The following is a 13,664-nucleotide window of genomic DNA, read 5'->3' on the forward strand; positions in this document are numbered from 1 at the left end:
GTTTTATGGTTGATAGTTGTGATTTTGGCTATTAGTTATTGTTTTTTGATAAATAGTTATGATATTTGGGTATTTAGTTATTATTGTTTTTTACATTAGTTATGACTTTTTGGTTTCGGTTTTATGCCTAATAGTCAAGAAAGTAATTGAAAAATTATGATTATAGCATATGAATAATTATTTGTTAATTTCATGAGTAACAATAATGCATTATTTTATGGTTATAGTTTATTTGGTTAACAATTATACTTTGAGGGTTGATAGTATGGGAGGTCAATAGTTATGATTTTAAGGTCATTAATTTTATTTATTGTATGCATTACTTTCTCCATTTCCTTTTAATCTATACACTTAGGGGGTGTTTGGTTCGCGCAGGGGTAAGGGAAAGGAATCCAGAAAGGGTTATAAGGAGAAAGGAAAGGAATGACCCTGGTTTTGCTTGTCTGTTTGGTTCCAACCCTGAAAGGGAGATATACTCCCTGATTCCTTTTGTGACTGTTTGGTTTTTTAAGAAATGGAATCAACCAGTTTATTAATTATAGATGTTTTGACTTATGATTGTATTCATTCAAGCTGTTTTATAATATAAAGTTCAAAATACTATTTGAACAATACCATTTTGAAATTTGCTTATGATCAAAATACCATTTTTTTAGCAATGTTAATACCAACTAAAACCACAACAAAACACTTGTCTAAAACACAAAACATGTCTACAAATAAACATAACAAAGTTTTAATGTACTCCAAATACAATTACTAGTTCAAAATAACATTTCTTAGCCACGCTAAAAATACCACAAAATACTTGTCCAAAACAAATAACATTGGCCTACAAACAACCATAACAAAGTGTTCAAAAACTACAATGCAATTAATAGTAGTCTTCCATAGACTCATGCATTGCCATCATTTCTACCAAGAAGACTTTTGACAAATATGTCTTTTAAAGCATCTGGACACTTGAAAAAAATCAACAACTTGTGTGGTTGTGCAGTTAAGATTTGAGCTACTTCCAAAGCTTGTTGGGGTCTTACACCTTCCAAAGAGAGTAGTTCATCTAGCACTTTTTCACTCTTTTCAGCTACTTGTTGCTCACGTTCATCCGCACGGGACATCACATTAGCCATGGTGGAGAGATGAACATTCATATCTTTCATAAAAGATTGCAAGCTAGCTAATTCAGAACTAGCACCACTTTCACTTTCTTTCCTACTTCGCTTAGAAGTGTTTTCTCTTTTCACTTTCTTTGATGGAGGGGCAGATTCAACCGTTTGAGTTCCACTACTACTAGCAATAGTACATCATCATTATCATCATCATCATCATCACTTGAATCAACCATAACTTGCACAGGAGCAGATTTCTCCATATTTTCAATAGCATCAACAAAACCCTCGGTCGGTTTTCCGATGGCATAATCCTTGCCATAAATCTCCACCATTGCATTCAAATGAGGAAAAATATGTCCATACAAGTTTTTGCAGTTTGGATGAATCTAATAATTTAACAAATGAAGTTGCAATAAATTATTTATATGAAAAAAAAATTCTATATAAGTTATCAAATTTGAGGTTCATACCTTGCAATACTCATCATAGACTGTCCTCTCCACAGAAATCATGTGTCTCTCATCATCCCACTTGAATCCACTCGTGTTTAGCATTTGAACAATAGCTCTGAACTTGGTCACAAGTGTTTTGAGCCTAGAATCAATGTGTGGTAAAGCCTTTAAACCACATCCAGGAATAGCCTTGCCAATGAGCTCTTCCAAGCGAGTCATGTAACCATTCCTAAAGCCGTTGTTACATTTCCAATGGGGATCAGAAGCTAAGTCAGACAAAGCAGCTACAAGAGCTTTATCTTCTTCCGGAGTCCAAAAGCGTTTGTTTTTCCCTCTTCCACCTACAAGACCTCTTACCTTTTTTCTGCTCCCTTCTTCCCTTCTATTTCTGGAAGGCCTGCCTACCGACCTTTTCATTGTTGGTAGGATCAAGGTAGGCACATCCATAGCAAGCCACTCTGTTCAAGATCTGGCATAGATGATATATTGCATTGTAGGCTTGTTTGTACCTAGCAACTGAGAACCACTCACTCACAAAGCCAGATGAGTTCTTTTGAACATGTATTATGACTTTTTTCATGCTTACATGGAATTCCACTCAACTGCCATCTTCTCGCCAAGAGAAAAAAGTATATAGATATTCTTATTATGACTCCCTATTTCCGTTTAAGATTGCTCCACTAATATTTTGGTTAGTGGAGTTGATAAACGGACAAAAATAAATTAAAAGGAAAACCGGGACAATTTCAATAACAGAATTTTTATTTGAAGAAAATTATATGATGAGAATATTTGAGAAGCTTAACTCAACAAAAGCATAATAATAGCAATAAAATCTTAATAGAAGGGACACTTGCTATCTTATATGCTATAGATTGTATTATTGCAGGTCATATAAAATAAGTGAATTTGCGTCAACATGCAATAAACAAAAGTGGCACACAGTTTGGGACGAAGGGTGCAACATTATAGAAATCAATCAATATATATATATAAAAGAAGAACTTTTCGGGAGCATAGAGCGCGCCACCTAGAATTGCCATGTCATCTTATTAATTTAGAGATAATAAAATTTAGAGTTTGAGAGATAATAAAATTTAGAGTTTAAGAGATAAGAGTTTATTCACTCTACGGCTATGACAAAACCAAAAAAAAATATCTTTTAGGGATCTATTATAACTGGGAATCTATTATAAGTACTACTATAGTGTATATTCACTCTACGGCTATGATTCACATATAAAATCACAAAATAAAATTAAAAAAAAACCTGATTTTTGAGATTTGCCAAAACCATACGATAAATCTAATGAACTGTTGCAAATCTACTAAAGTAGCCAACATTTTCAATGACAGCTTCTTTACATTTGTGGCCACTCAATATCTACTTTATTTTATTTTTAAACTTTTATTATAGTGATATACTGATATGTTAGTTGACAATACCGGTCAATATGCGCTCACTTATTAGAGATTGAAACAACCATTGCAATATTAACTTTATATCAACTTTTTATAAATTTTATTAATAGATAATTAAAGATATTAAAGATAATATAAAAATAAGGGTATAATGACAAATATTTTATCAATTCTTTTCTACTACAATAATGGGCTTGGGCATGAAATTAAGAAAATGAAAAAAAAATGTGTAGTTTAGCATAGAGGTACTCCTTTAATTAACAAGTGTAGGGGGATAAGTAAATCCTTAAGAAAGTAAGCGCAGCTTTATGAGGCAATTTGATGAATAATTAATGATGATTTTATTAACATAAAGTAAAGGTAATACAAAATCAATAATGTTAACAAAAAATTACAAAAAAAAAATATAAAAAACAACCCGGGCTTCAAAACTAGTACTATCATATAGTAGGAAGAAGCAGCAATGAAGCAAAAAAGCTCCAATTTTTTTTTTTCTATTTTTTAGTTTTTTTTTTTTAACAAAACAATATACTTTTAACACTAAGAATACAGTTGCCAAGTACAGATTCAGCAAATAGGAAGAGCCAGAAAAAAAAAACTAGAACCTTGGAGAGTACCAAAAAAACAACCTAGAAAAGGTTGTCAATGGCAAAATGAGCTTTTACACTCATTGCCATTGCCAAAGCCCATGACTCCAACATACTTCCTATCATCACATAAAACTGTCTAAAGCAACTATAAACTAGATGTAGTTTCTAACTGAACTAGTAGAAAAAAGCGGAAGCCAAAGACTCCAAACATATGAACAAAGACTCTGTGGAACAGACTTGTGTTGCAAAAGGCTGTGGTGCAGAGGGAAAATCTCGATAACCCGTCCGAGCAGCTTGAAAACTCGACTTTACCCACAATGTAGAAGCTCGTAAAACACGATCAGGCGATTGTACAATCAAAAGGGGGATCAACGGTGTGTAGCTAGGGCCTTCCTATACGTAGGAGACAAAAATCTGAACAGGGTTCTGAAGCCTGCAAAAAGATGGTAGTGTGGTTTTCTCCAATGATCTACCCGGAAAACAATCGAACCTGAGCTGTAAAAATTCCTGAGCAACTTCTAGTGAGCAGAAAAACTAAAGATGGCGGTGCAGAATGATGTGTGATGATATTCAGCAGAGAATATCACATCTCCATAGATTTCCCATCAGCATATCAACACTGCTACTGCTAAGTGAACTGCAATACTGAAGGTTCAGACCAACCAGGCTTTTTCCTAACTGAATAAGGTATGGTAAGCTCTTGTTGGATATCTTAGAACAGCCTGATATGGAAAGGATCTGCAGGTTTAGTTGCTCTGAGCAAGATAAAGCAGCGATGCCTGAATCAGTTACTGCAGAGTTTGAGACATCAAGATCGCTAAGCAACGGGCAGCTACTAGCAATGGTAGATAAGCTCACATCAGTAATCTTCCTGCACCCATCAAGATTCAGCACTTTGATGGTCTCGCCATGGAGTCTAGCAACAGCAGTAACACATTCATCGGACAGGTTTATGCAGCCGTTAAGGTTCAACTTAACAAGCCCCGCCAAAGAGCTCTCAAGGAGAGAGTGAATACCCTCGTCTGTCATCCCATAGAGGCCACTCAAGTCTACCTGCCTTAGGTTGGGACACATCTTACCCAAAATAGCCAAGCTAGCACTACCAAAGGCGGGGCAGTTTTTGATTGAAAGACATCGAAGGGATATGCAAGGGTTTAGGACCACATCTTGAAAGGCCATGTCCCTCAGACCCATGCATTTAACAAGGGAAAGAGATCTGAACTTTGAGCTGCAATTAGAGAGGGCGGAAATTACCCCAGGTAGGGTAATTCTGTTGCAATCCTCTAAATGCATGTTCTCAAGAGATTCCGCTGACTTTGACAGTGCCAATAATCCATTGTTTGACATGAAGCAGCAATTGCGGAGGGAAATTTGTTTCAGGGTAGAGCAGCCCTTGGCAATAGCTTCAAGACTCAAATCTGTGACTCCCAAACATGAAGAAATTGACAAGGATGCCAGAGACTTCAAACCTTGGGCATTACCCATAACCCAAAACCCTTTCTCACTCACGTTCCTGAGGTTGATCAAGGTGAGGCTAGTGAGAGATTTCCCATAGTGGCCAATGACAGCAAGAGAGAAATCTGAGATGTTTAAGCTCTGGAGCTTCACTTTGGCCAAAACTGAAGACGATGATGATAATAAACTTGCAAGCCCTTGGTCTCCAACTAAAGGGCAATCCTTGATGGAAATCGATTCTAGTTTAGTGCAGCCCTGAGCAATTGCTTGGATGCTGTCATTGCCTATGTTGGCGCATGATTCAATTGACAAAGTAGTCAAATTCGGGCAATTTTCAGCAATCGCAATTAAACCCTTGTTGGTGATAGATGGACATTGGCATAGGTCAAGCTTCTCCAACACGTGACATTCATTTGCTATCTCAAAGAGACCTTCATCGCCAATAGAAGAAACATTCCATACAGAGAGAGATTTGAGAGACGGACAACCACGAGCTATAGCTGAGAGACCGAAATTTGTCACACCGTGACTAGAGTTGCTTCCTCGAATAGAAAGCTTCCCTAGTCCACCTCGAGCAGCGGTTCCAACTGCTATAGCAGCAAGTCTCACATCAGTAGCTTTCTTCCCTTCCACAGACCTCGTAAGACAGCCATCCACTTCTTTGTCATCTGATACCATAACAGTATCATTGTCACACATTTCAGCCCTGCGGATGCTGCTCAAAAGAGTAAGCCAATGCTTGGAGACACAAGCACAGTTGCTTCTCTCTTGGCCAGGCAAACGCCTGAAGATCTCAAAGAGGCATTCATCAGGAAGAACATTAATGGATGATCTCTTCTCTTGCTCAGATTCATGACCCCATAGTACAAATGGGGCATCGATTCGCGCACGTTTGCAAGAAGGGTAGAATGATCTCTCATTGTACAATTCATCTTTCCCTGAAAAATGATATAGATAGTATATATATAAGTAACAGCAAAAATGAATGCTGAAAATTTTAACCCTCTCAAGTTAGATCCCACAAAAGGCAACCAAATTACAAGATTACAGAGTTCTTTATGGTTCCTTAATCCAAAATTGAAAAGTATTACAACACCAAATCCCAATATTCAAGGAATTTACTAATTGTGATTTCTTCATTAGCATGATGATTTAAGATTTCAGTAATTCAGTTCATCAGCTTCAACCATGATCTTAACTAATACAAAATAAATTAACCATACACATAATATCCTCCTAGCATCCAATTATAGATATAACCAAACTTCTGCTCTCTCAATAAGGTAAAAAATTCAAATTTAACATATTTGCATTATGTAATCTAAAAAAGCTCAATAATACACAACTACATTTGCACATGCTAAAATAATACACCAATTAAAGTCATGAAATTTGATCTTCTTCAATCAATTTCCAACTAACCCATATCAAAAAACTAAAATGTAAAGCAAACCCATTAACAAGAACAAAGAATCAAACTACAAAAAAATCAACAAATATCAAAAATTGAAAGAGAAAAAAAAAGAAAGAGAACATACCACTGTAATTGATGAGGGTCGGCATGATTGAAAATTATAAACTTGAACTGAAAAATCAACAAGAAAATCCAAATTGAAGAGAAACCCAACAATGAAAAACAAAATCCAGAAGAGTTGTTGATGAAAATTAGCTTCAAATCCACAGCACATTACAGAAATAGATTGAAAAGATGGTGAGATTGAGAACCCTATAAAAAAGTATAGGGAAAAAAATGTGAAAGTGTTATGAAAATATGTATGTATGAATGAATTTGAATGATGAAGTTGAGCAAAGAAACCAACTTTTATATGGGTTGGTAAGAGAAAAGGAAATGATCAGATACATTAACAAACACCCCCCTTAAATTTATTTTTATTTTCCCATATTATGATAACAGTATGGTCTAATACAATGTATCTTGATATCCCACCCCCCAAATATTACCGATTCTAACGTTATTCTCCCGCCCCTACTTGGACCCACCTATCTCTTTCATTCCATTTTTGCCATCTAAGAAACTAAAAACCACTTTATCCTTTTATCGGTAGATGAGCGACTAAGCGTAGTGATATACACAAAATTTAATATTATGGCCTGTTCTCCCCAATTTATTTTCAGTTAAGTTCAATTCAGTTTAGTTCAGCTCTAATCAGTTCAGTTCAATTCAGCTCCAATCAGTTCAGTTTATAAAACTATAAAACATTGACCATTGTTTATAAGATTTTATTTTTCTTATAGTTTATAGTTGGATAGTCATTATTTTTGGTTTCGGGTTTGCATATGATTATAGGAATAGGAAGGAAACAGGGATATGAAGTGGTGATAAATCGATCTATGGTGAAAAAACCTTCCTATTTCTTGGATTAATTGATGTTATTATGATAGTTTTGTAGGCAAAATAGATTGTTTTGCTCGTTTGTATTTATTTTGTCATTTTAGTTTAACCACTTCGATTTTTATGAGAAATTTGTTTTTTTTAGAATACATGGACGGGAATATAACAAATCTCGTATGGTAATATTTGATATTTTGAACTATTGAGAATATGAGAAGAATTTTTTTTTTGAGATTTGTCTACTAAAGTCAAATTATTATTGACACACATTGAATACAACAAATCACTAACATTATTATCGTATCAGAGCATTCTAATATTGGTAGTTATTCTATTCTTTTGATTCTAATGAATCTATATCATTTCTCAGGTACTGGTCGGATTATGTCATACTCTATATCACTTCTCTAGTCTTATCGAGAATATTGAATAAGATATTTCTTCCTTTTCGTTTTAAATGCAACGATGAAATATTTTATATTCATTGTTTCCTTTAAAACGAAACGGAAGAAATATATCTTTAGAGGAATTTTCTTAACAAGAGATATATGAGATGAGCTGAAATTTGGGTTCTTTGTTATTTGTGGAGATTTTTTAATACTTCCTCAAGAGTAAAGGATGAAAAAAAGTGATAATTTGAGTTAAACATCTAATATTAATTATTTTATCAGCTTAACCCATAAAGAAACTATCCAAATGATTATAAGTTTATAACAAAATAAAAAGGCAACAACAAACACTATTTAAGTGTAACTAATTAGCTATTTTATTTTTTTCATTATGCTTAGGGGTGAAGTTATTACCTATCTATCTTAACACTAACTTCAAGCCCATTCAAGCATCTAGAAACTAACTAAGAATATTAGATCCTCAATAAAATAGTAGAAACATCACATAGCTAAAACTGTATTATGGCCTATATATTGCATAACTTAGAAGTTAGATAAAATAATATCATAAGAGTTAAAAGTAAGAAATTACTTACAGCTTTGATCACTATGATGAAGAAATGCACACTAACCAAGTATACTACAATCGAAATTCCACACGGTATATATAGATAGGATCTAATTAAAATATTAAGTTTATTTGAAATGAATTATGATACATGCCTCCTAATTATATTAATTTCCATATTCGATTTTCAACATACATTAAAAAAATAAAACCTTAACCATGAAGAAATTTATGTTCATATGGCATGGTCCACTAATACAATGAACTATAGATGTAATTCATGAATTTAATGATTCTATTTCTGAATATGGTTGATATATTATTGAGAAAATATAGATTAAATTGATGTACATAAAAGGATAGATTACCTACTTGGATACTTTTATATACTAACATTCAGGTTAGTGGTGAGCTTATACAAGATTCATGCATGCTAGATGCCAATATGTCATGAACCAACTAATCGGCATTATCAAGTGAATAAGTACGTTTTTACTATTCAAAAAAAAAAAAAAAAAGTGAATAAGTACGTACACCTAGAGCGTTGAAATATAAAAATACATTTTATTTTACGTAATTACTAGGTTTTTTTTAACATGTATTATGTCTTGGATAATTAGGTGGAAAAAAATTTCTATTATATAATTAAAGAAATAGGGGAAGATTTGGTGTCCATTGTCCATCCTAAAAATACAAATATATCCTCAAATAAAAATAAATTAACTCATCTTTATTTATCAATTTGATTAAAACAAAAAAAAGCCAAATTATACAATAATTTTATCAAATCTCAAGGGACTTTCTAATCAACTTCATTAAGTTCTTTTTTTTAAAAAAAAAATTAAACAAAAATTTGGATAGATATAATTACGCAATTAAATTTTCATTTTGCTTTCGCATGCAAAGCAGACACATAAGACTAATTATGACTTTATTGCTAGACCCTTAAAGTCTCATATTAAACTTATTGTCGTATATCATATTTTGATTTGGCGAGCAAAACTATAATATTATATTGAATTAGTGGATAAGTCATTGTCATGTCTTCATATTTACGGTTACTGTTTCAGACTCGTAATGACCATGTTTGTCTTTTCTCGCGTGGAGTGAAACTCATTACATAGAAAAGACCTCCAAGTAGAGTATGCAGGGATTGACAGTGTGTGTGTATATATATATATATATATATATATAACCCCCCCGATTTTTCATCTTAGTTATTTCACTTTTTGTACAATTCATATAACCCCCCGATTCTTTAACAATGTTCCTACTTGAAATCTTGACACTATTTAGAATTACAAAGACGAACTTCTGAAATTTTCCCAATATATAATAGAACAGAGTTATGTGGAATCTTGTTTGATTTGTCTCAATATATAACGAGTACTTTAATTAATACCCCTTCCCCTCTAACCCAACGCAGACCCCACCCCCTCCCCTGCCACCACCGCCGCCACCCCATCCCCATCCCCTCTAACCCAGCGCATCCCCCACCCCTCCCCTTGCCACCGCAACCGCCCCTCTCTCGTCTTCATCTTTATTTCGAATTCGAAGGGGGACTCGAATTTCCGACAGCGGTTGGAAGGGGAGGGGGGACTCGAATTTCCGGCATCAGTTGGAGGGGGGGGGATTCGAATTTTCAGCAGCAGTAGAGGGGGAGGGGGACCGGTGGAGCAATTTTCGAATTCGAAGGGGGACTCGAATTCCGGCAACAGTTGAAGGGGGAGGGGGACACGCAAATTTCCGACAGCAGTTGGAGGGGAGAGGGATGGGACGGTGAGGGGGACCGGGAGGGAGGGTGGGGGTGTGCACCGGTGAACGAAGAGGGGGGAGCGGTGTTGCGGCGGTGGGGGAGGGGGAGGGGTGGGGTCTGGGGTGGGGTGGAGGAGAGGGGGTGGGGGCTGCCAAGGGGTTAGAGTTAGGGTATATAAGGAGAAGGGTTTAGGGGTAGGGTTAGATTAGAATTAGTGTTAGGGGTTAGATTAGAATTAGGGTTAGGATTTAATGATGGCAAAATTATAAATAATGCTAACGGTGAGTTAACGACAATTAGAAAAATGGTATCTAGTGCACATTTTCGAATAGTCATGGGTATACGGTGCAATTCTAAAACATTGAGGGTATATTGTGAATTTCGCGATTTGTCGGGATTTGGTGAAATAACCGTTAATTCAATTTTACTTCATTTCTCTCTCCTACTTTAACCCCTTTTTATTTGTTTATTTATTTTAATCCCTTTCTCTCTCATACCTTACCCACCCCACACCCCACACACAATGGATCATCCTTGGTATCTGTAGGAACAGTAACAAGGAAGATCTTTAGGAAACGGAGGTAGTAATATCCAATTTTTATAACTTCCTAATTAATAAATTAAAATGTAATTTTATCTCTATTATATAAGTGAAGGGGGGAGGCATGATGTCCCCATATTAAATGACTATAATACCCTTAATTTTTAATTATATTAATTTTAAAGATAATAATGGCTAATCAATCAATAAAAATATTTACCGTTTCTTCAAACAAGAATTAAAATAACTTGAAATTTTAGATTCAAAAAAAAAAAAAAAGGAAAGACTAAAAAAGTTTACAAAAAAAAAAGATAACAAATTCATTTCAGAATATCAAAATCTTCCATTAAAAGGAAAAATTGTCAAAATAAAAATCAATAATATTATAGTCATGCATGTAAAGAAATGATAATTTATGGGTTTATATAATTTTATTTTGTGTAAGTCAATTACATAGAGGATAATAAGATTAAATCAAGACAACCTACTACATTTGAAGTTTCAGCTATACTATCGATGCATGATAGATAATAATAATTGTTAGAATTGAAAATCGTTCACAAGTAAATCACAATTAAAAATAATGCAAAAGACAAACATGAAGGTGGTCTTTGTAATTATGGAGAACATAAATTTGAATCAAATTTGGGATTTAAAAACGCAACAAAATAGAAAAGAAAGATTATTTTTATATTTGATTTTCACGGATAAATGAAGATAAATATATTTGAAATTATGAACTAAGTTGCTAATCAAATTAGATAAACTTAGCTTGAGAAAAGAGGTGATTGTGCAATATTTTATAGATATTTTTTTAGTATTATGTTTTAATTAGAAGCACATGTTTTTTTTAACTACTTTGGTTCCATTCTATTCAACTTATTTTTGCTTATTTGAATTTATCTGAACTGTTCTGAACTTATTTTTGTTGAAAATAACTTCTAATAAATTGAACAAACTAGAGGACTTTTGAAAAAAAAATATCAATTTGAACTACTATAATGAGTTGTTGCTGCATGTAAAACTAACTACTTGACTCTTAATGAAAAAATTATCATAGCACACATCGCGTGCTTAAAAAGCTAGTATGTTAATAGTCAAAGATGTGTACTATCAAATGTGCAAGTAAAACTAGTAACATAAATAAGAACACAAGGCCGGAGTACTAATTTTGACCAAGAAAATTGACTAATAAATAAAGCAAATGTTAGTATGTAAGATGTTAGACTCATCTCAATTTCAAATACAATATGTCCAATCTTTTACATTTTTCACTAATATATAATTATAGTATCAATGATTTGGTTAATCAACAAGATTTCTATAAATTCATTCACCTGAATACATTATACATTTAAGATAATCTTACATTAAATATATATAATCCCTTGTTTCAGTAATTCAAGTAAACAGCTAAACATGAAAACATCAATCCAAAATTTAATATACATTATTGTTAAATTATGTACCCTATTTAGCTAAAACATCGATCTATAGTTCAACACTTCAACCCAAGCTCACTAGCAATAATCTCTAGCTGCATGTTAGCAATTAAGATCTTGACTCAAAAAACGCATGCATATGATAATAAACTAAGGTTACATATTGAAACTTGAAATGGTGATTAATTCAGCTTAACACACTAACAAAAACAATGTGAATGTGCAATGTTGGAAGTTGAGTCTATCATGCAATTGGGTATTTAATTTTAGTGTCTGGTTTACAAGTAGCAAATTTTATATAATATTTCTCACAAGAACGACAGAGTGACAGGATGAAAGAATTCTTGGTCAACCTTATTACAAAAAATAATATACTATGAAAATATTAAAACTATATGATACTCTCTCCGTCCCAAAATATAGTTCCAGTTTTATTTTGCACAGTCTCCAAGATATACCTTTGACCTACAATATCTTTTATTTCTTATTAGTAAAAAATATAAAAAGTTGATATTACGAATTTACACATCGAGACGAATCTAACAAGATCCCTCATGAATATGTTTTTTTGTATACATTAGTAAGAATATTCGGTCAAAGTTTTTAAAATTTGACTCCTAAAATAGAAATAGGAACTATATTTTGAGACGGAGCGAGGGAGTATAAATATACGTGATAAACTTGCCTTTTTTGGGGAGCCTTACCAATTGCACAAGTGAGAACAAATAAATAATACACTTATTTTATAATACTATATATGCAATGAACTTTGCTTGAGTGTTTCAAGTCCAATGTACAACAAGGTCTAAAAGCAGTAAAGTGTGACTATTATTAGTTATAGAAGAGAAAAGATTAGCAAATGGATCAATGTACTATGTACATACCTTTTTCTTTATTCTTCTCTTCTTTTTTTTTATTAAAACTGAGGATTACTGCTTATCAAGATTGTCTTTATTGTCATCCTAGAACCCACTGATTAATTGTGCATTTCGTGACTCATTTCTTCATTGCATTGTTTAATCCTTGGAGTTTGTCTTTGACAACGGTTTATGTGTTTCGTGCATGAATGGAGAGGGGAGGGGGGTCCTGCTGCTTGTTGGAGTTAGGGGCGGATCTAGCGTGGGTTCAGTGGGTTCAACTGAACCCACGCAAAATCCTGAAAAAAAGAAAGAAAAACTAGCGAAAAATCGAAAACCAATAATAATATATTAATATTCTGCGCGCTGATTCTTTGATTGGAAATATTTGGCTCAATGGTCAGATGGCCGCATTAAGATTCCTGCTATTGAGTGGTCGCGGGATCGATTTCTGTGAAGAGCATTTTCTTCATCTCTTTCTTATTTTTCTTTTCTTGTTTTAGTGGGCAGCTCCTGCATTTGCCTCCTACTGCTTTTCATTAATGCGACTTTAATTTTTGTATGTTTTTTTCTTTTTTCTTTTTTATAATTTGAGTTTTCCTTTAAGTCTTATGAAATATATTTTTCTCATTTTGTTCATTTTATGTTATGAAAATCTAGCTAAACAATCTCAACTTTTACCTATCATTTGAAAATAATTTCGACTTTGAATTGTTACGAGAAATTC

General features: G+C 33.5%; 2 protein-coding genes across 2 annotated transcripts; both read right to left on the bottom strand.

Annotated features, from left to right (window-relative positions):
- Positions 1 to 482: 482 nt before the first annotated feature.
- Positions 483 to 3,305, bottom strand: LOC104902452 (hypothetical protein). The gene is made up of 2 exons (XM_010690242.4): positions 1,583 to 3,305; positions 483 to 1,498 (listed from the first exon to the last, which is right to left on the bottom strand). The coding sequence occupies exons 1-2, from the start codon at positions 2,009 to 2,011 to the stop codon at positions 1,241 to 1,243; spliced, it is 687 nt and encodes a 228-aa protein (XP_010688544.3). The 5' UTR covers positions 2,012 to 3,305; the 3' UTR covers positions 483 to 1,240.
- Positions 3,306 to 3,442: 137 nt separating this feature from the next.
- On the bottom strand, positions 3,443 to 6,959 carry LOC104902024 (EIN3-binding F-box protein 2). Its single transcript, XM_010689674.4, has 2 exons — positions 6,570 to 6,959; positions 3,443 to 5,969 (listed from the first exon to the last, which is right to left on the bottom strand). The coding sequence occupies exons 1-2, from the start codon at positions 6,592 to 6,594 to the stop codon at positions 4,147 to 4,149; spliced, it is 1,848 nt and encodes a 615-aa protein (XP_010687976.2). The 5' UTR covers positions 6,595 to 6,959; the 3' UTR covers positions 3,443 to 4,146.
- Positions 6,960 to 13,664: the final 6,705 nt, after the last annotated feature.

The sequence above is a fragment of the Beta vulgaris genome, chromosome 8 (genome assembly GCF_026745355.1).
Source record: "Beta vulgaris subsp. vulgaris cultivar EL10 chromosome 8, EL10.2, whole genome shotgun sequence".
Lineage (NCBI taxonomy): Eukaryota > Viridiplantae > Streptophyta > Magnoliopsida > Caryophyllales > Amaranthaceae > Beta > Beta vulgaris.

Coding starts and splice junctions, on each gene's coding strand:
- LOC104902452 (XM_010690242.4), bottom strand. CDS start 2,011: ATGGATGTGCCTACCTTGATCCTACCAACAATGAAAAGGTCGGTAGGC. Junction 1,499..1,582: donor TCTATGATGAGTATTGCAAG/GTATGAACCTCA, acceptor TTAAATTATTAG/ATTCATCCAAACTGCAAAAA.
- LOC104902024 (XM_010689674.4), bottom strand. CDS start 6,594: ATGCCGACCCTCATCAATTACAGTG. Junction 5,970..6,569: donor GACCCTCATCAATTACAGTG/GTATGTTCTCTT, acceptor ATCATTTTTCAG/GGAAAGATGAATTGTACAAT.